The 24,658-nt window shown below is 35.8% G+C and overlaps 2 protein-coding genes across 6 annotated transcripts in view; both read right to left on the bottom strand.

Annotated features, from left to right (window-relative positions):
- LOC140800687 (protein HAPLESS 2) overlaps positions 1-9,600 on the bottom strand; it is a 28,343-nt gene extending 18,743 nt beyond the window's left edge. Inside the window, exons 1-9 of one of the 5 annotated variants that reach the window (XM_073155460.1) lie at positions 8,389-9,600; positions 8,238-8,298; positions 5,611-5,689; positions 3,506-3,640; positions 2,742-2,936; positions 2,268-2,351; positions 2,084-2,184; positions 1,570-1,687; positions 157-189 (exon numbers count right to left, since the gene is read on the bottom strand). In XM_073155460.1, the coding sequence (XP_073011561.1) occupies positions 157-189; positions 1,570-1,687; positions 2,084-2,184; positions 2,268-2,351; positions 2,742-2,936; positions 3,506-3,640; positions 5,611-5,689; positions 8,238-8,287 (795 nt within the window). In that variant the 5' untranslated portion in view covers positions 8,288-8,298; positions 8,389-9,600. Of the gene's footprint in view, positions 1-156; positions 190-1,569; positions 1,688-2,083; positions 2,185-2,267; positions 2,352-2,741; positions 2,937-3,505; positions 3,641-3,824; positions 3,869-5,610; positions 5,690-8,237; positions 8,299-8,388 lie in introns of those variants that run through there. The other 4 variants (XM_073155461.1, XM_073155463.1, XM_073155462.1 and 1 more) reach the window with 4 other exon arrangements.
- An 11,168-nt stretch (positions 9,601-20,768) lies between these two features.
- LOC140800689 (protein HAPLESS 2-like) lies at positions 20,769-23,743 on the bottom strand. The gene is made up of 3 exons (XM_073155465.1): positions 23,500-23,743; positions 23,226-23,369; positions 20,769-20,945 (listed from the first exon to the last, which is right to left on the bottom strand). Exons 1-3 carry the CDS (start codon positions 23,707-23,709, stop codon positions 20,853-20,855), a joined length of 447 nt encoding a protein of 148 aa, XP_073011566.1. The 5' UTR covers positions 23,710-23,743; the 3' UTR covers positions 20,769-20,852.
- Between the last annotated feature and the right edge of the window lie 915 nt (positions 23,744-24,658).

Raw genomic sequence — 24,658 nt, 5'->3', positions numbered from 1 at the left:
GAAAAAGTAAAAATGACTTCCAAGATCATCCAAATAGCAAAATATAAAACACTACACAAATTGATCAGCTGAAGTAAGCAATATAAACATGTGAGGATATTAATCCATAATGTTACTATTCAATATAAAGGGTGAAACTCTGATGAAAAAAAGTACCTCCATGTAACTTACACCACTCTGGCAGTCAAACTGCAATGTGTAAACAATTGACCAACAAAAAGATTAGCAAACAATTGCAAAAGATCTAAGGACATGCTCATGCTTAGGGATTTGGACATTAAAAATTAAAGCTTATATGGACTCTGGTGATGGAGAACCAGAACAATAACACAAGTATTATGGAAAATGAATTAGAGCATAACGACCTTCAGGTAGATATAATGCTACCAATGAACAGAAAGTCAATAAAGTATTTTGCAATATCTTAACATAGAATTACTATTTGTAATTGGTTTTAGAAACTTGTTTCCTTTATGTTTCCTAGACAGTTTAAAGTAAATCAATTAATGAATTGCTTCATGAGGCTAACAGTTCAAGAAACAAGCCTTGTTCTCTTATATTGTTAGTTGGCATACAATACCAGTATGTATATAGCCAGAAACGCTTGCAGGGGTTTCTTCATTGTATTACACAGGATACCTATGTATTACAAGGCCCATCATGCTCATATTATGAGCATATATTATATGTACATATAGAGATATATATACACAATTATATTGATGAAATCATGAAATATGAGCAATGACAATAACACTAGAGAGGAAATTGCACAACCAACATGAGAAGAGCAAACATGCAATCTACTAGAACAGGAGAGATCAGTATTTGAGGTCCTTTTCATCATTTTGCTGGCTCATCATTACATTTACAATTTTCTCATTATGATAATTAAGAAAAACCACCCTAAAAGGGTCTCAAATACTGCAATAACATAGGTTTCAAGGATCTGTACATTTACAGTTTCCCAGATGCCAGAATGATCTCTTTACTCCTTTTTCACATTTATGTTGTTTTATAAAGAACTTGTGATCCATTGTGTCTGGGATATAGGACAAATTGAAGTTTTATCATTTTCAGCACTAGAAAAAATATTCAACATATAGAACTACAAATATTAATGCCTCGTTTGCTTTGAGTTTAGGGACCCTTCCAGAACTGGTTCAGGAACCCTTAAACTGGTTCAGTAACCAAACATATTTTTATCTTTTTCATATCTAATCTAGTTTACTCTTCAGAAAATTAAAACTAAGAAATGAGACTAATTAATCAAGTTCAGGACTTAGTCTAGTTGTCATCTATAATACCAGAAACAAAACCTCATATACAAACAAAAATTATTCAAGTCACAGGAAATAAAAGAAAACACATGCCACTGTGTAAGTGATTCAAGTCCCACATCAATCATAAATTAGGCACAAATTTGCTAATCATTATGTGATAAACTCATTCCAATCATAAGCCTTCCAATAAAATTCAATGAAAAGATCAAAATATTTTTCTTCTTTTGCCAATACTGTATATTACCAATTATGTCATGTAATTTACACACAGATTTCAGATACTCACCGTCAAGCTATAAGACGCTTCAAGTTTACCAATATTCTTTGTCGTAATTGTAGCTGTGCCAAATTGAGTTAAAGCTTCAAAAGAAGGAATGTCAATGCTAATAATCTTCCCAGGACTCCTGAAATAGTAAATATTTGCTATAGTGATCACATGCTGCCAATAAACCCTGTAAACGAAGGTTTGATGTATGTAACAATAGAAAGCAATTGATACTTCGTGAATTGTTTTTGGCACAAACGTTCAGTTCATAATTATATCAAATTATCAACAACACATTGCATGCTTTATGACTTTGTCTAAGTACTTGCATCCATAGGGGTCAGCAGCTGGCTTCTTCTGTGTGCACACTGTGCATGCATGCAGGGTGAATAACAGTTAATAAACAGTCAACATATCACCTATTATTAGAATCAACTGTTTCAATAGTAAACAAATGTTTCTTGGTGATGTAAGCATACATGTGGAAAATCTTGAAAGACTAATTATATATCATTAGGTAAACTAACATCAGTACCTCTGGTACACATATTCTATATCATCAGCACTGAGTTCTATCAGCAGATTAGTGTTAAGGACTTCAGTAATTCCAACCGAAAATGAATGGGTTCCGGCATTCTGTTTGACAATAATGTCAAAAGATGATCAGAAAATTTAGGAAATATCCATGAGTTTTAAAATAAAGGCAATAGGGACATAACTGGATGTTGGTTGATCCTTTCAAACCTTCCCTCAACAACATACTGTGGTGGCTGCTTCCTGCTTATCCTATTTTGATCAGCCTGCTAGCAATACAATTTTATAAAATATCAATGTGTTATGTAACAATGTCTTTCCGGATAGGAATATGTTTATATTGTATACTTGCAAGGCAAAGAGAAGATAGTCCTCTTCATTGCACCTTATACTGTATCTTAAAAGATCTTTCTTTTTTAAATCATGCAAGTAAGAGAACAAGGCAAACTCATCAAATACCAAATGAAAGATAGCAGTTAGTCAATTATCTAACTATCCAAACATATGAAAAGTCCTGGTAGATTTTTTTTTTATCTTAGAGAAGCTCAAAATTGAACTTCAAAGGTTAAAAAAAAACGAGGCTCAGCAATTTTATCCAAATGGATCGGAATGTTCCAGACAAGATGGAAATAAAAATAAATATGAGAAGATGTACTTACTTCCCAAAAATGCCAAAGTTGATTATGCAAACAGCTCCAGAATGGTGATGAACAAAAATTTGGCTGGCCTTTGTAAGCCTCATAGCCAACGCCAATTTTATTGCACTCAAGACCATCTAATGTAAACCGCACTCTTTCCAACAGCATCCATTTTGAGAAATTATTCCCAAGGTCTTGTGGTTGACCACCAGCACCCTTCCATAAACAAAAGATTATTTAAGAAAGAAAGATGCATGGCAGGTACATCTAGAGACGACCAGCAACACTTATGACCTACTTCTCCTAATGGTTTCTACTGCTATTCTTCTTTACATAACATAACCTACATCACTTCTGTACATGGCAGGTACATCCAGGGTGGAAGGTTCCTTTGGTATAGTACTCTTTCTTTTGACTTCCTATTTTTTCTTGAAAGGAAATTCTCGCAATAGTTATCACCCTAAATCCTAAACACTAAACTGAAACCCTAAATCCATACATATATTACAAAACATACAATCCGTTAGACAGTGAATATTAACTAATCTTCCAGAGAACAAAATACAATTGTTATAAAGAAACAGTAACTAAGGAATAAAAACATCAAATGGGAAGCAGGAGCTTGAACAAGCCCCGAAGCTCCAATGTGGATGAAACAAATTTTATACTAGAAGCTTTTCTGTAAAGAGTCTTAGTGCAGATCATGTCAAGAAACACTACAACACATCATAAATAAGGAGAATGTAAGCATACTAAAGACACCTATGTATAACTGTTAAGTATACCGCTCGGGGTGTCACAAGGTAGAAGTCCTCAAAAGATGGGATACTCGTATAGCCAACAAAATCACCAATAAGATTTACTCTTAAAAAGTTGTCATTGGACAGCACCGTTCTGTTTTCAGGACCAACAACAACCTCCTGCAATAGAGCACCAACATGATGAAAATGTTTAAATCACTGGAAAGTTGATCAACTAAATAGTAGATCTTTTGAAGGGTAACCATAAAGATGAAGAGGAAAAAATAAGAGAAGAGAGATAAGATGAACAAATGCAGCATGTAGAAGTGGCATCAAGCCTAGTAAGTTATCTATCATATTTCACCTATCCTTTTTCTCTGACACTGCCCTCACATGTCTTCATATTGCAGCTTGTTTCTTTAATGCAATTATGTATTTAAAAAGAGAGAGAGAGAGAGAGAGAGAGAGAGAGAGAGAGAGAGATCCTAAGTCCTAAGAACAGCCAATCATTTTTTTTAAATATCAGCATAAAAAACAGATATCAAGCAGATTTTACCCTAGAATAATACTCTGCTTGTGTAGTAAATATCCCGGACTTCTCTAATTAAAACAAAAGGTTGGATATTTGGATGCTTTTTCTCCAATTTGACCCAAAATTTCACTGCACAAGTTAGTTTTCTGAGTTGATCCATTCATAGAAGATCTACAAAATCTAACCTAACCTTCAATGATTACCAAGTTCACCTTTTCCTGATTTTTTGTATCTGACTTAGGACAAACAATATAAGAAAATTCAAGTTTTCCCAATTTGACCAAATTTTCATCCTGAATTAGATAAATTTATAAGAGACTACCCAATAAATGAATGAACTACCATCCTTCAATGGTTACCAATTTCACTTACACCTTTCTACTTTTCAGTTTTCTCAAGATTTTTGGAAAATATCTAGCGTTTATTCTGCACATGCATAGCAAAATCCAAAAATTATGGCCTCTGTAGCAGTTGATTCGAGCATCTTATGAGCCTCAATGTGATTCCCAAATTTATGATCTGCAAAAAATCTAAAAAATAAAACTTGCAAATAATACTATGAGGGCTAGGGAAGGAGAAATATCACAAACACCCCCATGTCATTATTGATGTAGAGATGAAAAAACTATAGGTAACAACCCCTGCATGCCAATGCTTGCCAAATTTTGTAATAGTAAAAAGCACCACCAAAAAAAAGAAAAAAAAGGCCATAAATACAACATCACACATAGAAATGCATATTTATGCACGTACATACACCATATATGCTTACATGCTCAAATAAGAGCATGTACACATAAGTCATGCATGCATATAATGAATATATATAAACACATAGAAACATGTATATATTATTGTCATTTGTATAAATGCGATATGTATGTTCTTTTATAAACATATGTATATAGTAGTGTCGTATTATATACCACTCAGCGACAACCACATGCAGTATACCTTCAATAATGCAAGACAGCCCTATAAATGGGCTAGCTAAGGGTTAGGTAGATCTTAGCTTGAACTAATACCAAACCAGCTCAAGTTCCAGTTGATTGAAAATAATTTCCACTTTAATCTATCAACAGACAAACTCGATCCACCATTTGCATTCCCTTATGAGTTATGAGGATTGAGGAGATCATAAATATGAGTACACAAAGGGTATATAAAATAGCGCGAGTACCCAAGGCACCCTAGGTGTGATATTAAAGACCTAACAGCTTTACCAATTCCAGCTTGTCTCAAACCCTAAAGACTAGATTGCCTCTACCAACTGTTCAACCACTGTTTTGATAAAACTTTCCTATTACTTATATAGTATTTCATTAATGTAATACCTATTCTTTAATCAAGTTGTTTCAAGCAGAGCTCGAGCGAGACAAGATTAGCGTGAGCTTGGCTCGTTTATAGAATGAGTTCAAAAATCACGCTCGAACTCTTGTTGGTTATTAAACAAGGCAGCTCAAATCGAGCCATAAATGAGCTGAGCGCGAGCAGCTTCTCAGCAGACAAGCTTATTTGACACCACCCTAAATTTAGGTTCTATATTATAACAACCTTAGTAGGACTAGGAAGTCTTATAAGCATACTTGCAACAATTAAAAGTTTGAAGGGAACCTACCGATATAGAAGAACCTTTATTCACTTCAATTCTGACACTAAATCCAAGTGATCTTTTTCCAATTCCAAAAACATGAAACCTATCCGGAAGAAACAAGGTACAACATTAGAAAAAGGTAATACCTCTACGCAATCGAATAACAATCTGAAAGATAGCAATAAATCACAAGTAAAGAAGGTTTCTACAAATGAGATATTCATTTCAAAAAGCCTAGGTTGGAAGCAACACCTAAGCTCTCTATATAACTCTAACCAGAAAAGGAAGCATCATTAACTTATATTGGCAATTAAATAAGAGATTTTGAAGCCTATTTTTACACATGTTCTCTATGAATGTTTTTTGTTTATGCAGAAAAGGTAGCTAATAAGAATCATCAATTTGTACAACATTTGTCAAATTTAAGTTAACAAAATTAAGTTTCTTATAAGTGCATCACATCATAATTGCCTCCTTTAGATGAGCATAGCACAAACATATATACCCTCCATCAAAATAAGATGAGACGAGTTTTTTTCGTATGAAGAAAGTCTGAATTCTACAACAAGTGGTACTAGAACTCTGAGTCAATCTCAATCCCCAGCAAAGTTTGTATGATCCCTTATTGCCTAAGATCATTAATTCTTTGATTGACAAGCATCACGTCACAGTCTAATACCATCTCTTGACCTAAAAAGTTGAGCTATTGTTCATCCCGTCTAGCAGGGTGCTATGGTTGAGGAGTTTCAAGCCTTTGAGCATACTTAGACATGGGATATTGTTCCATTTCCGAGTAGAGTTGAGCCCATTAGCTGCAAATGGGTTTATAAGATTAAATGACAAACTAATGGTTTTGTTGAACAACACAAAGTGCATTTTATTGTCGAAGGTTTCACTCAAGAGTATGGCATTGACTATAAGGAGACATTTGCTCATGTTGCCCAAGTGACAATAGTTCATACTCTTCTTATAGTTGCTGCAGTTCATCATTTGCCTTTATTTCAGACGGATGTGAAGAATGTTTTTCTTCATGGTGATTTGTTTGAGACAGTTTATATGCAATCTCCGTCTGGCTAATTTATTCCTTCATCTCATATATGCCGCCTTCACCGTGCTATATGTCAACTTAAGCAAGGTTTGAGCATTTCAGCTATGTTATCAAGATTGATTACATTGGGCTATGTTTGTGCAGTCATCACTACATGAGGATTATTTTGTTACTCTATGTAAACAACATGATCACTACTGATGACGATTTGGCTTTCATCAAGTCTTTACAAAAGCACTTGTCTTAGCACTTTCAGATAAAAGACTTGGGGCTTTTACATTATTTTCCAGGTTTTAAGATTGCTCAAGGTGAGAGAGGTATACTTCTACCTCAACAAAAATATGCCTCTGATTTAATTAGTCGGGTTGCTATATCTGATGATAGAACAACTAATATACCTTTTGAGCTTTATGTGAAGCTTCATCCCACAGATGGTGTACCATGGGATATCAGCAGATTGTCAGTCAACTTGTGTACTTATGTATTACTAGACTAGATATCTCTCATGCCATCAGTATAGTTAGTCAATTTGTGGCAGCTCCTCGATCTATTCAATATGAAGCATTTCTTCATATTCTCAGAGATATGTGTGAGGGACTCTTACTCGCTCTCTTTTGATACATGCAAATTCATCATTTGTGCTTCGAGCCTACTCTAATGCTGGCAATTGTCTCACTCTCTAGCATGGAAGCAAAAATAATAGGAATGTCCACCACTAACAAGGAGATCATCCATCTTAGATATCTATTAGGTGACATGGGTGTCCTGACTCCTATGCCTACCGCTCTTTATTGTGATAATAAGACTGCCATACAGATTGCAACTAATCATGTATTTCTTGAATGGACTAAGCACATCCAGGTGGAGGCTCATTTTACCTAAGATCAGTTTCTAGTTGGCACTATCAATCATTCTCATATATATTCCACTGAGCAGATTGTTGATCTTTTCACCAAGTCTCATCCATCTCCTCATCTTAAATATCTTATTAGCAAACTCTTTGTGATTAATCCACCTTGAGTTTGAGGAGGGGTGTTAATGTGCATGTATCATTATACTATGCTTGAGGGACAACATACCTCGTATGATGTATATATACATTTTTTTTAAGAAATAACACAAATCATTATTCATAACACCCCACAAACTACACATGAACAAAATATTAAGGGAATGAGAAGGCCTCACTCTTACTGCTGCAAAAGTTCAAGGGCACTAAATGCAAAAATTTCTATATCAATTCTGTTATTGCTTTTAAACTATGAGACCAAGTAATGACACAAATCATTACCCAGAGATTTGCACGTTGCATGATCTTCTCTCATCAAAATCAAGAAATCTCATAGGCTCATAGATTGATTTATAACATTTTTAAAAGAACAAGAATGAGTTGCAAAGAAATATCACATTATCTAGTCAAAGCAGAACAAATGGACCACCAAATGCTTATCAGATTAATCAAAAGTAAATCTGTAGAAATTAAAAAGGAAAGCAAATTGGAGGTTTAGTTTACTGCAATGCTCATATCAATCACCACCCAAATGCTCAATATGCTTATGAAATTTCAAGATAACAAAAGCATGATGCATGCCAAGTATCATACCAATCACCTGGAAACCGAAGACAATGAGCAGTATTTGCTTTCCCTTTCATCAACTTATCAACTGTTTATGTAGGTAATAGCAAAAATTAAATGTAACAAAAAGGTACATAATAAATGTTGCAAGAATGCAAAGGCTAAATTCAGCACTTACAAATGTTTCCACAAGAGGAAGGAACACGCCGTTGAGGCCCACATGGACAACAAATTGGCTATTACAGGGGCAGAGCAGACAAAAATAAACTAACCAAGCATCATAACAAATGAGAAGCTACTAGTCAAGGATAAACTGATCAAGCATCATATAAACAGAGAAACATAGAGAAAACTGTATAGCTTGGCAATGAATCAGTTTTACAAGGACACAAGTAGTATATCTAATCAAACATCATCGTCACTGAGTAAAATGGGCTACTAGTCTAATATGAACTAATATAGGATCATACAAATTTACAAACAGAGGAAAAGGCAGAAAACCGTAGCTTCATGTTGTGCAACATTAAAGTACTCTCACAAGCTTTCTACCTCAAAAGCTAATACAAATTGATGTCTCAATATGCTTCAAACCTCATTTGACTAAGGTGAACCACAAAAACCATGTAGTTAGAACAAAACTTGATGGCTAAGTTACAAGGAATTTCAAGTTCTAAGATAGTCAATTTAGCTAAATGCTAAAGCTTTCGGGTAACAGACCAACAATGTATATCATAACTTTAACACGCTTCGTAACAATGTATATGGACAGATGATCTATAGCAGGATGTGCGGCCCGCCATACTACAATATCAGAAAATAAGGAATAAAAGCAGACTAACAAGATTTGAACCTATGAATTTCAACAACATACTAGCTCTAATATTATGTTAGATAACCAGTTGACCCAGAAACTTAAGTTGTTTGAAAACAGATCAATAATGTATATCATGCTTTGAACACAGATTAACGGTCATTTTCTTCAAGATTGAATGATAATACATAAAGAGTGAAGGAAGGACCTTCCACAATATCAAGGAAAAATCTGTTAAACTAGCCAAAACATATAGCATTTCAGAGAAACATTTATGCCATAAAAATAACAAATCAGAATCCTAACACTTCAAAGTAGAGGAAAAGTCCACTTAAATCTACTTCAATATCATGTCAACAAGGAATATGTGCTTGAATGCAAGTAACTTAAAGTCAAGCATGGATTTTGGTCAAGACTGCGGCAAGTGTTCATCATAAGGAAAAACGAACAAACCCTAACCCCCAAGCTAGTTTGGCCGACTTGAGAGAAAAGAGAGAGAGAAGAATATTTAATAGTTTTCAGAGTCAAGTAAAACAGCATATAAGAGTCTCCCAATTAAACTAATCACCTAAATAAGGAAAACAAACCCTAAACCAAACAAACTTCTTAGAAATTAATTAATTTAAATAACAATCTGGTCGTCGAGCATTAGAAATTCTGGGAGGTGTTCAAACGCATCAACAAAAAATTCATCTATCTAAAATGTCCTCAACTCATTAAAATGGTGTGGCGAACCCAGCCAGGTGTTCGAACGTCCAACCCAAATTCTATTTGCCTTGTTAAATCTCCTCCTTCACAACCTACATGATGTCGCCTCCTGAAACACCTGATGTATATGTGACCCCTTCGGAATATGCAAACAATATGCCAACAATACAATCCTTTCAATAACCTCAAACAACCCATAAAACAGAGTGGCTCACTTCTTGTCCACCCACACTTGCACCGACATCTATCGATATGATTGTAGCTTGAGGTATACCCAGTCTCTTACCTAAAATTCGAACTCTCGCGATGTTTGTCCTGCTGAAACTTCATTCATTTACATACAACCATCCAAGTTGCCAATAGACTCTATAGGATTTCATCACGGCTTTTCAGCTCCTGAACAATCAACACCAACCTTGTAGAGCCATATTCATAGCAATGCACAATTGGCGGCGGTCTTCCATACACTGCTTCAAAGGGGATCATTTGTGAAGCCGATTGATAGGATGTGCCATACCATAACTCAGCCCAAGATAGCCACTTCGCCTCACTGCCTTGAACGCATTCCCATACATCACCGCAAATAAGTTTCTAAAGAGCGAGTTAGGACTGTAGTATGTGGGTGATAGAGCAACACATTTTTAACTTGGTCCCTTGCAAATGATAATATTCCTGCTAGAAGCTGCTAACAAACATTGGGTCTTTGCTCGAGACAATTGTCTCTAGCACCCATGCAAGCAGACAACTTCTTTAGCAAATGCCTCTGCGACCAACTTACCAAAGTATGGGTGCTTTAAGGCTCTAAAGTGACCGCACTTAGACAATCGATCAACCACCACAAAGATGACAAATATCCCTGTGAGTTAGGTAACCCACTGATAAAGTCCATCGAGAAATCTTCCCAAATACGATCCAAAATCAGCAGGGATTGTAACAACTCAACAGATTTGAACATACCTACAAACATCCACTTGCATCCCTCGCCAGAAAAAAATCTTCATCAATTGTTTATATGTCTACAACACCCATGAATTTCTACTGTAGCCATATTTTAGTACTCATGTAGCAGATTCATGTTTTGATCAAAGTATAATGGCAGCACCAAACTCCCTTGGAACCATACGTGATGGACATTATGAGCTCTTGGTGATGTCATTTGGCTTAACGAGGGCATCAACTACTTTTAGGCATTAATGAATAATATATTTTGGTTGGCCCTCAAAAATTCGTTCTTATAAATTTTTTATGACATTCTAATATATAGCAGGACTTAGGCGGAGAATGTACAACACTTACAATTCATCCTTGTTGCTTTGCAAGAACATGCACTTTTTGTAAATCAAAAGAAATGCTCATTTGGTCACATAGAAGTGGAGTACCTAGGTCACATTATTTTGGTCGATGGGGTAATGATGTCCATGAGCTTTGAGATATCTTGGGACATTTGCATTCCCTTAGGTTAGAAAACTATTGCATTTCTTCTAATTTACAAAAAATAAAATAAAATAAAATAAAAAGTTAACTCATTCATTGCATATTAGTGTATGCCAATGCGTATAGGTAAGGTTGATCTCCTCAATGAATCTAATGAGTTCAGAAGTAGCAGTATGGATCCCAAACTTATTAAGAAACTCGACGATATTATGGGTCAGCTAGGTACCTTAAATCAATAGGCTAGAGATACTCAACATATTCTACTTGGGTATAGTGACTAATGAACGATTACATAGGATAGAAAAATTTTGTGAGCAAACCGCTCCTCAAAATGCTTATCGTTTCAATCCAGAACGCGATGAGTCTCTCACTCCTTTACCGCATTAATACTTTTAAGGGAATGAGCGAGATCTTGATGAACAGTATATTTGAAGCATTAAAGTTGATGCTCCAATATTTGATGGTCGGTTAGACCCTCAATACTTCTTGGACTGGATTAAGAACATTGATTGTTATTTTAAATGGTATGACTTATCCAAATCCGAAAAATTAGGTTTGTTGTCATGAAATTGACTAGGCAAGCAAATCAATACTAGACCAATGTTGAAACTTTTCATGAGATTAGGGGTGAACTACCAATTGAAATTTTAGTTGATATGAAAAATGAGCTAAAACGTAAATATCTCTCACTTTCTTATTACCTTATTAGATTACTAGACAAGTGGAATAGACTTACCCAAGGAAGTAAGTCAGCTAAGGATTACGTTGCGGCTTTTGATAAGTTGATGGTTCGGTGCATTGATACTTTGAAAAAAGCCTACAGTTTAGTTCAAGACTTAGAGGAGTCTAGATCTAGCCACATCTCAAGGAGTCACAAAACTAGGCCTCAGATTCATAAGTCCTCTATAGGTCCTTATCAATCCAAATATGTCAATCAATTTTATAATCAATCTACTCCTAGCCCTTCACAACCTAACGTAGAATACAAGGATAGGAGCGTCGAGGACTTCTCTAAGATTAATCCCTGGGTCAAATGCTATAAGTGTCAAGACTGATGAATATGTTCACCATGTAGATGGGAAAGAAGAAGATTTTGAAGACAAAGGGATATAAACCACTATCAGATGCCTGAGACACATACTCTACAAGATTACATATTATCATATGTGCTCCCTCTCTCAACCTAAAGTCAACAATGATTGAAAGCGTAGCTCCATCCACACATTCACAAAAATTAGAGGAAAAAATTGCAAAGTGATTGTGGATAATGGGAGTTGTATAAATATCGTATTCTCTACCATTATTTCTAAATTAAACCTGAAAGAGGTTCCCCACCCTAATCCGTACAATGTCTCGTGGATCAACTCAACCACGCTAGAGATAAAAGAGTGGTGTTTGATCCCAATAGAATTCACAACTTACAAGGATAAAATCTGGTGCTATGTTTTAACCATGGACATAGGTCAAATTATTCTTAAAATGCCTTGGCTATTTGATAATGATGTTCATATTCATCGTCATTCAAATATCTGCATGTTAGAACACAAGGGTAAGAATATCAAAAAATTTCCCTTGCAAACTAGAAATGGCAATGCTGAAAAGAAGCCTAATCCCATACAGGTTGATAGTAAAGTCAGCTTGATCTGTGCCCAAAACATTGAACGTGAGATGAGTGAAGGAACTTCTATTTTGATTCCTCTTGAGATCACTCCCGTGAGTAATTCCCGTGAATCGATTCCTCTTGAGGTCACTCCCGAGAGTGATGAATTCTTGGATGTTTTCCCTTAGGATCTTCCTGATAAATTATCACCAATGCAGGACATTCAACATGCTATCGATCTCGTCCTAAATGCATCTCTTCCCAACTTGCCTCATTACCAACTTAATCCAACTGAACACATTGAACTTAAACGACAAGTTGACGAGCTATTGAAAAAAGACTTTTTGAGGGAAAGCTTAAGTCATTGCGCAGTTCCTGCATTGTTAACACCGAAGAAAGATGGAACTTGACGTATATGTGTTAATAGTCATGTCATTAATAGAATAACGATAAAATACCATTTTTTCATTCCTCGCTTGGATGACATGCTAGATATGATGGCAAGAGCCACGATCTTTTCAAAGACAAATTTAAAAAGTGGCTCAAGAAAGGTGAATTTGAGTGGTCAAGGAGTGCCACCAAAACTTTCGCCAAAATCAAGAGAAAAATGGTGGAAGCTCCCGGAATGCGACTCCCCGATTTTACTAGTCTTTGAGGTCGCATATGATGCTTATGGAATTGGTATAGGTGGAATCATGAGCTAAGAAGGTGATCCAATTGTCTACTTTAATAAGAAGCTAAATAAAACTAGACAGCGGTCTACCACTTACGATAAGGAATTCTATGTTGTGATTCAATCTCTTCATCATTGGAGGCATTATTTGCTCCCACAAGAATTCGTTATTTTCTCTGACCATGAGGCTCTTCATTATATCAACTCCCAGAAGAAGCTTAACGCCAAACACGACAGGTGGGTTAAATTTCTCCAGAATTATACGTACACCTTGCGACATAAATCTAGAACAGAGAACAAAGCTACTGATGCACTGAATCGTCACATGATACTTCTTTCAAAAATAAATGTGGAGGTAACAGGCTTTGATAAAATCAAAAGTGAATACGATATCGTATCAGGATTTTCATTAATTTTACAACCTATTAAGCAACAGAATGACTCGAGAAATAGATAGTTTCATCTTGTAGGATGGTTATCAATTTAAATCTCGAAAGTTATACATTCCTAGCACCTCGTTAAGAGATATTTTAATTTGATAATTGAATGTCCAAGGTCTAGCAGGACATTCTAGGCATGCGAAAACTATGAAAGCTACTGAACATCGATTTTTCTGGCCAAGTAAGGGAGATGTTATGATATTTGTTGGTCGATGCCACCATGTCAACTCGCTAAGCAGCAAAAACAAAATACGAAATTGTACACACCTTTGCTTATTCCTAACTGTCCTTGGTAGGATGTTAGAATGAACTTTGTACTTCGACTTCTGAAAACTAGTCGAAAGCACGACTCCATTCTTGTGGTAGTGGATCAATTTTCTAAGATAGCCCACTTTATATCCTATTCTTGAACTTTTGATGCCTCTCGAGCTGTGAAATTATATTTTCATAAAATCGTTAAACCAGGGATCTCGAAAACCATTGTGTCAAATGGGGATGTAAAATTTATTAACTATTTTTCGAAAACCCTATGGCATAAAATGGGAAATAAGCTTTAGTATTCAACAGCCTTCCACCCACAAATTGACGAGCAAATTGAAGTAGTCAATAGGAGTTTAGGAAACTTATTAAGAACTTTTGTCGGCGAAAATCCAAGTGATTGGAATAAAAAACTGCCAACTGTTGAATTTGCATATAATAATTCTGTCAATAGGTCAATAAGTCTAAGTCCAACTAAAGAAGTATATGGTTATAAACTTAGACATCCTATAGATCTCATTTCTATGATCCATTATCATAGGTTGTCTGAGCCTGTATTTGCATTCGCATCACATATTCATGACTTGCATAAAAAAATCAGTAACAAAATTGCTCAAAATAATGCTAACTATAAAATTCAAGCTGATCTAAGAAGGAGATTCAAGGAATTTAATGTTTAAGACTATGTGATAGTTTGAATACGTCCGAACGGTTCCCTTCTAGAACCTGTCAAAATATTGCATGCACAAAGTGCCGGATCTTTTAAAATCCTCAAGAAAAGCAACAATAATACTTATGTTCTAGATCTACCAAATAATTTTGGCATCAATTCTTCTTTTAATATTGAGGATTTAGTAGCTTATAAAAATCCAGATTTTACTCCGGATAGCCCACTAGTTAGTGAGACTACCAATAAGGTTATTTATGAGAGACCCTCTTTACCTCCATTTTCCACCATTCCACCTAACACAGCATACAAAATTGATAAAATTTTAGATGATATGATTATCTCAACTAGTACATTAAAAGTATGACCTACATCTGATGACACATGGTTTGATCGCATGATTTAGAGAGGCATCACCCTAATATCCTAAAGTAGTATGAGAGCAATAGAGGAGTATATTCAATAAAATCAAGTTCTCTCCCACCCAGGGAGAATGATGCGAACATCACTAATAGAACATGATGGCATATGTACTAACACGGAAGGCGCTGACAATTGATGATCTCCCCTATAGGGATTTGATTATGATTGATTTTGTATTTTTATTTATTTAGAGTGTCTTTTGCTTATTTTCTATTTAGAATGTCTTTTGCTTATTTCCATTATATGTTTATATATATATCCATTATATTTTCTTTTGAGGTTAATGAATATTATTTGATTTTGCTCTCCTTTGAGAAAATTGGTGTGAAACCATTTTAAGGGTGGATGTGTGAAACCTCATTCATTTTCTCTCTTTATTTCCTCTTTCATCTCCTTCTCTCCACCATGTTTTGCATCATTATGTTTCCAAATTGTCTATTATTTTTAGTTTATTTGGTGTCACATTAGCCGTGATATTTGGATATTGTTATTACCCTTCTGAGTTTATTTATTTGGAATTAGTGATTCATACTGAATTCCTTGTTATTGTGGATTTAGAGAATTCACTAGTAAAGCTTCGTCTACCTCAAATTTATTGAGTTACATGGTCGGTCATGATTTCGATTTCAGGTCATGACATTAAAAATCAAAGGTGATCCCAAACTTTGTAGGCACTACAACCCAAGACATCAGTCTTGTAATCCCAAGGGATATATATATCGATGAGGAAGCGATAATCTTACAATTAGACCTCCGCATCCAACAAATCTCCATACACTCTAGTCTATTTCATTTAGCCACCAATACGAAAAACGGTGTAGTAGGATATATCATACCCTAAATCTTCCAAATGATAGACTTGCTCACAAAGTTGTGACTCCCACTATCAACCAAAACTGACACCGTCCTTCCGTCCAAAGATCCTATAAACTATAGTTTGTGCGTCATACACCTAGATAAAGCATGCAAGATAATCTCTAGTGTTTCCACCATGTCCTCTAGTGAGGCTTCGACCAGCTCCCCATCCATCGTGTCATCAAAGTCCGAATTGGATGCGAGGATGAATAGTTATTTTCATTCACATTAGTGTCCACAAATGAACTTGTCGTCATGGTTAAAGCATAAGTCATTTTCCAATCACTCTCGCATTCTGTCAATTGGGCACCTATTGACGCCAACCTTGGGTTCTTGCTGGTCGCAATTAACATGGGTAAGATCCCTGCTCATCATCGGATTCGCTTTTCCTTTACCAGCCAATCCCAGTGCATATGCGTGGAGTCCATGGCATGAGCTATAGCATGAGGTTTAAAAAGTTTCAACTCCAATTGTACTTCCTCCTAGAGCTCTCCGATGAAGCAACTCAACAATGCTAAATCTAGCCATCCGTACTCTCTTAGGCTAGTTTCTTGAAGTCATTTTGATATTCATTAACAGTCTTCGCCAAATACAACTTCTTTAAGGCTACATAAGAATTATCATATTCAGACGACCCAAATCTCGACATTAACCCTGAATGAACTCTAACCAGTCTGCTAATAGGTTCATTCTTTTAAAATCACTGGAACCATTGCAAGGCCATATCTTGCAAGTGGAATATGGCAAGCCTAATCTGCTCCACCTATTGTGTTCTTTGGTATGCAACAAATTACTCTGCTTTGAATATTCAACCCAAAGTATCTTGTTCGAGAACTTTAGAATGCCCAAACGGGTAATTCAGGGTTGAACTCCCCCCATACCTGAATGCCCTCAACTACCCCAATAGGCACGACAGGCGAGCCTTCAATGCCTCCACAATGCACAACATCCACACGTTCACGTCATCAATGCTATTATTTGTTGTCTGTATTGTTTCCCCAAGTTCCAACTGCTTCCTTGCTTGTTGCTGAATCACTTCCGGCGCATCGAGACGATCTTGGACCAATGTCACCTGCATCCTTTGACATCCTCCACGACCTTGCGACAAGTAGAATAATAGACTTTAATAATCAATCGGCCACAAAAGCTCTGATACCAATTGATACAATCTAACCCGACGGAATCTACCAAGCAATACCACAATAATTTAATGGACAAAAAGAGAAGAAATCGGCAATCCCTATCCCCTAGCTAAAATAGTTAATAATAGATCAATGGGCTAGGACTATTACATGCATTAGCTTCATCATAGGAGCGTTGTTTACATTAAGAAATTGAACTAAGTCACTATAACTACAAGTCTAAGATACCTTACTCCATGATATCATATGAGCAATTGTTCTGCACAGCAACAATCTTATTACCTGCATACTCATAAACTTCTTTCACCTAGTGCCACTGCAGGATGTGAGAAGAATTTATTTCGTCATGTACAACCTACTCATCTCATTGTATCATTGCTGGCATGTATCTATGATCTCGAAGAGGTAAATAGAAGCAAAAAAACAAAAAATATATCAAACTTGGTAATTGGATACAGATCACTATTAGCAACGTAATATTAACTAATCAACTTACAAATCTGAATGATATTTGGACAAACTGACATACGGGTATCGAAGAGCTTGTTAGCCAAATAAGCTAGTCAGCTCGCAAGCCGCTTAAGCTCGACTATAGTTCACTCACTAAATAAGCCAAAATCGAGCTCAATTTTGCAGCTTATTTAGTAAACAAGACAAGCTTAAGCTTACCACTATTCTGTCAGAACCGAGCCAAGCTCGAGCAGGATCATTTTAATAGTGAACCTAATACACTTAGATAGGATCTTTTCTTATTGCATTAAGTATATATTTTCATTAAAATAACATTCTTGTAGATCGCGTTCGAACGCAGGAGGGGTCGCATTCAAACGCTCTTGCGAACGCCTGCATCAAGTTCGTAAATACAGAGAACGCATATTGTGCATTCGAACACGGTCGGGCGAGTTCGAACGCGGTCGGGCAAGTTTGAACGCCCGCGTTCGAATACCTGCATCGCGTTCGCACATACAGAGAACATCTTTTGGTGCGTTCGAACGCGACCGGGCGCGTTCGAACGCGATCGACGGGAATCCTCTAGAATTAGGGTTTCATATTATTTTAGGACTTGTTGGCTAGCCTCTATATATATGTGGATGGCAACCAAATTCATTATGCTATTGAATTATTGATTTCTTGCCTCCTATCTTCTCTCTGGACTTCTCCCTTCTCCCTCTTCATCATCCTTCTACCTCTACCGTTGGCAAGGTTTCTCCTAACTTCTAATCTCCCTCGACTGTCAAGCCCCCCTCTTTTTTAGGATCTCGACCACTTCATTCCCTTCGTCTATAACCCTTAATCACATCCACCATCCACCTTCATCTTCATACTAATCCATGACCCTAACATCCACTCCACCCGTCACCACGACCATCACCCACGTTATTCTATGTTTTCGTCCCTACTACAGTTCGAATCTGCAAAGGGCGTAAATATGAAAGTTGTAGATCAGGAAGTTACGGGTCTAACCCAATTAGTTTCGAATACTGAAGAATATTTGACGAATATTTTTCCACGGCCGCGCGGACTAATTCCTGTAATACATTCAAATCTTGAAGGAATCGTTGTGTAGCCTATCTTTGGTTCAAGAACTCATTAAGTGGTATCGGAACTTATCAATTGGTATCAGATCCTATCAAAACCACATCAAACCAGCTCTCTACCAGATCGGTTCAAGCTCAAATAGGTTTTCTTTTTTCTAGACTGATTCAAATTCAGGACACTTACCATACTTCCTGAACTTCAAAAAATGTAAATCTCAAACATGTAACAGCTGCACAATATGTGGCATTCAGTGAAGTAACTATAGTATAAAGGAAGTTATATCTGTATCTAGTAAACCATCTGCTTGTACCATGAATCTAAAATGGTTTTGTGAGACACACACAAATTTAAATTCCCTGCAAAGGCATAAACAGATGTGTGTTGTGAGTTTATTCCCCTGCACCGCTAGCACTACTTTATTATTTAATATGAACTCATCACCATGTACTTCCATTTAGATGCATGTATCTCAGTTTCTCAACCACACCTAACCTCACCCTCACCTAAGTTGTCCAAACTCTAAAGATGATGCCTTGTGAGATATAAGTTCAATCTTTTCTTAATGATCTTATGGCAAGGACCAATCTTCACACTAATTTGCCCTGAATGAAAAATATGAACATCGCCAAACATGTCTGACCTGTGTATGCTCGATAATATGTCCATTTTGATCCCGCAACCTTCCAGACACCAAAATGGGAAAGGTCATTCTCAAGATAATGAAAGAAAGTATAACAATATTTTGTTAAGGTTCCAGTGAAGAATAGATGCTAGTATACTTAAGTAGAAAGATGATAAAACAATATGATAGAATGTACTTTAAATAAATAAAATGGGTGGTGATTGAACTCATTTCACAATTACTGAATCAGAATGGCAGGGCTGCAAGAATTAGATGCATATTATCCAAGCACAGAAAAAATTTCACAGAAACTCCGAGGGAGAAAAAGTGTCCATTCATATTAGGAGCTCAAGTGCTAAGGAAAAACATTGGCGCAAGAAACACATTTCTTGCAAATAATAAGAAATGATACATTCCTATAGAACCTCTAAACTCTGTGTTAAAATACATTGTAGTACTTAAGGCCATGCATTCAAGTCCTTTACGGGTTAGATCAGTTGCTTGTGGGAATTAAAGCATTGGAAGTGAATTCAAATGGATCAGTGTGAAAGAACGGCATTCAGGTTAACCAATGTAGCAACAAGCCAATATTGCTAACTACATTGGGTTGTCACTAGAATGACAATTATGATGAATGAATGATGAAGTGATGAAAAGATAAACAAATTGAATTAGATGACAAAACTATGCCGGATACAATATCAGTTTTTAATCACATTCACAGTTGTAGGAGAAATTCTGACTTTGTACATGTAAACGTTGAGCCAAACTTGGCAAGAAATAACCTACATTACAATGGTAATTGATAAGTTACCAAACATTGACAAGCAAAGAGTGAAGTTAAAATTTAAAAGATGCGCAAATGAATAGAAAATTGACCATGCTTCACTACAGTATTCGAAAACTTCAGGCAACATGCACACATATTTATAGGTGCAATAGGAAGAGGAATCGTTGAACAATTATCTTTAAAAACATAATAAGATAAACGGATGGCGTTTCATCAATCCAAGAGTTTGGCGTCTCATCAAAATTCATATATAGAATTTTTCTAAGTCAAGGCGTCTCAGCTCAATTCTTTCACAATATGTGGAAGGAAAACTTAAATAAATAATGCAAGAATCTAGTACAAATTATAGGTTCTCTACCATACTATTAATCCTAAACAAACTCTGAAAAATAAGGCTCATATTCTAAAACAACTCTGAAAAATAAATCAGACTATGACTCGAAAAGAAATCTGACTTCTCAGAAAAGTACATCCGAGTTTGATCTGGAAAAGTGTTGCACATCTATACAAGAAGATCTCAATTTTTCAGCTAGTCTCAGGATAGATATGCTAGAAGGATATCAAATAGTGTTAAATACAATACATAAGAACCTGCTCAGCTTTCATGACAACCTAAGACAAAAGAAAAAACCTCCAATAATCAAGAAGGGGATTTAATCACAATTACAACATTAATGCAATTACCTTTCACAAATTTTAACAACTTCTGCCCTAGCATCTGGTTCACATTTGCGTGTTTTGACATACAACTCTTCAGGTTTATACGGCACATCCTAAATGAAATACCAAATAAGGCATGATGAGAGAAAAGAAGTCAAATAAGCATTTGACAAAGTACATATCTCATGCAATCTGCGTCAACACAAAAGCTTCAAAATAGTAACTTGTTCTTAATTATTTCAAAACCTTTTAACTTTTTCAACACATATTACATATATAAAAGATGAAAAGTTTGATCTTAAACAAATGATTTCAAATAAATCTTTAGAGCAATTGGAAATTGGTGAGTTAAAATGGTATCAAAGTAGGAGGTTCTAAGTTTGAATCCTACCAGTTATGAAGCACGGATACTTCGTTTACCTTTCTATACCGGTATCCAATACATATCAAACCCCGATATGGCACTAATACGGCCCGATACGTATCGGATACAATTGGAGGAGTATTCCAATTAAAAAAATTAATTTTAATTTTTCAATACAACTCTGATAAGGTGGGATACAGCCCCGGTACATTTCTTGATCATCCAACCCTATTTTTTTGGTTAACAGATGATATAAAACATATATTTTATATGTACATACAATTATCCAATACTTCATGATAATTTAAGGCTTTGTTTATTTGATAATGAATTAAACATATAACTTGAAATCCATTCAAAAATCCAAACTGATTGTAGATAAATAGTTGAATTAGGTTTCAATGTTTCACTAACATAAGCTTCATATTGGTTTCTATTATAATATTATTCTGAAGTTTTAGGCATGTAGATACTAAATTAGTAGCTTTCTTTCCTTTTATTTTATTATTTCTGAGATTTGATCATTTTTTTATGATATATTATATTGGTTGACAACAGATTAGAAATATATTATTTATTTATTTATTGGAGTATTCATGCCGTATTCGCATCCGTGCTTTGTAGCCCACTAAAAAGCTACTTTTGAATTAAATAAAATAATTAAAAAGAACTCCAATCATTTAAGTCAAAAGCACTTCGTATTTCTTAAGCTTATCAAAACATCTCAAGCCGAGAAATGTCAAGAGCTTTAGAGTATAAAGGATTAAATTACCCTTCTATAGCAGCTAAAGCTTTTAGGAAAAATCATGCATTATCAGGTTCCACACTACTGCTTCGTCAACCATTAACACTACTAAGGCAATTTCCTCTATTTAAAGTTGGTGTACCACTACTCTCCTATTTCCTCTTTTTCTTTATGTTTCTGTTGTTTTGTTATTTCTACTATTTACCTACTAGTTTTAAATGAAGTGGAAACAAATCAGAGGCCTGAAATATACCTTCAGTACGGACAATAATGTGAGAAAGAAAGTTATGGCAACTCGCAATCATCTCTCTGAACCAATTCCCTCTTTTGACCTCCCTCTATTCTTAGATTCCTTTCATGAAAATCTCCCTTGTGCAGATAGCATATGTCGTAGAAGAAGGTCATCTTCTCACTCTGGAACTATCATGCCACCATCCATCATCATTGGATACTTTCTTCCTGCCTCCTCCATACTCCACCTAGGCAGGACAAGGAGCAAGTCAAGTTGTCCCTTGTGAGTGTGGGATATGTCATAGAACAGGTACATCTTCTTACTTTATAGAATTTCACCTTCCTGATGTAGGTTTCTCTAGCTCACAAAAATCATGAAACCTTTACAAAAAATATTCTTGCTGTTTAGCACCTTGCTGATTTTCTTGTCCAACTAAATGCCTCTAAAGTTAGACAATATAGGTTTTGTTAGTTTTTCTCTTTCTTTTTCCCTCATCTGTCATCATAAAATCTGCCTTCTAATCCTGATAACCATGTTCAATCTTATTTCCTAAAGAATATCCTATTACCAGATTGAACATCTAGTCAAGGTGTTGTTCTTCAGATATTTCTCTACTTTTAGATCAAATAAACTCTTAACCATTGAGGAGTCAAATCGGATCCAGTTCTACCCTGACCTTATTCTCCTGTGCATATCTTGTACATATATCCTCTGGCAGTAACTCATTTGCCAGCCAAAGTATAACTGAACAGATAACTAATCAGACAAATAGAACTAAATACAGAAAGGATCCCACTAGTGCCCACTGGGATCTCCAGAGCATTCAATAAGCCTACCAAAGTATAGCAATCAGTATCTAATATCCTCGTGCTCAAATTTCTTCTTCTTTCTCAGCTTCATAGAGCTTTCTTCTACTACAAACTGTTTTATTTCATACATCTAGATTATTTCTATTTGGAGGATTCAAAAAGAGCTACTTAAAAAAAAAAAAAAAACAGATCAAGACATAATCTAGAGAAAGAAGCAACGACTAGTAAAAAGGATTTCTATACCCTTATGTACGTCAACTCGTAGAGTGCATAAGCCGTCGACTTGTTGATCGTGATGACCGGCGGCGATCGTATCGTCTGCATCTTCTGGGTGTCGTTCTCCTCCACCTCCACCAATTCCGCTACAATCGAAGCCTCTCCTCCACTCTACCATTTCATTTACCAAAAGAAAAGAGGGAAAAAAAATTATCTATTAGACTTCTTGATCATCGAATGGGAGTGGTAATTTCCCAAGGATCAAGATTAGGGTAAGATAAAGGAGGAGGGAGGAGATTACGGATCCGCTGGGCACGGCCATGTTGATGACGACCTTCTTGTCGCAGTTGAGCTTGTCGGAATCGGAGACCTTGGTGCACCGCTCGAGACGGGACTTGGAGAGGATCTCGACGGCGGTGGCGAGGGAGAGGAGAGAGAAGAATATGAGGAGGAAGAGAGGAGGCATTTGAGAGGTTAGGGAAGGAGGACGACGGCGGCCGCTTGATGCCATTTGCGCTCTTCTTGGGTTGGGAAGCAGGAGAGGAGAGGGTTGCGACTTGGTAACTACCCCGCGCGCGTTCTCGTTTCGAAAGAAGAGAAGAGGTTCTGGAAAGGCCGCGACGGATGCTAACCGCATGCGAGTTGCGTTGGCAAAAGTAGCCCTCTTTTAAAATAAAATAATAATAATTTTGAACATTTTTTTTTAGTTATAACTACTACTTGAAACTATCAGAAATATTTCACTTGACGATCCGTTTAGGTAATTATATATTAAAAATAAAAATTTAAAGGGTACAAAAAGATTTGAAAATTATTGGTAAAAAATGATGATAGTTCAGACGGTGAAAAAAATTTTATTCGCATAGACTGCCGCTCAAATTTATTTGGAAAAACTACAATTTACGACTAGTGGTTTGGTTAGATTTTAACTTAACCATGTCATTTTTAATATTATTCATTATTAGGATATCTTATTTGGTAGAGTTATTGCTACAAGTACAACTTAATTAACACTATCTTTCTATGTATTACACTCAATAACTTTATACCAATTTTTACATGTATAGTTTTGCCGTGCGATATAAGAATTATAATATATTTGCAATTATTATAGAGAGTAAAATTAGAGGAACTATGACAACATCGTTTTACATATTAAACATTAAAAAAAATTAAATGTGCACCAATCCTCATATTTTCTCAAAGATTATAGTCATTAGTATATTTTTATTACTAACTAGCAAATTCATGAACAAAATGAAGTTTGGGATTAAGTAATTATGAGCGCATTTCACATTGCAATCAGAAGGAGTGTTCAAATGGCCACAAGAGCGTTTAAACAAGGAAAAAAATCATTTGATTCTGATTTGAACGTCTACGTGATGAATTTTTTTATAAAGTAAAATTGTCAACGGTTCAAAGTGCATTTGAACTGATCATAAATTCTACGTTACCGTTTG

The sequence above is a fragment of the Typha latifolia genome, chromosome 14 (genome assembly GCF_019914945.1).
Source record: "Typha latifolia isolate L0001 chromosome 14, TyphaL0001v2, whole genome shotgun sequence".
Classification (NCBI taxonomy): domain Eukaryota; kingdom Viridiplantae; phylum Streptophyta; class Magnoliopsida; order Poales; family Typhaceae; genus Typha; species Typha latifolia.
Note: the sequence above shows the minus strand (reverse complement) of the source record. Positions and strands in the feature narration are given on the sequence as shown.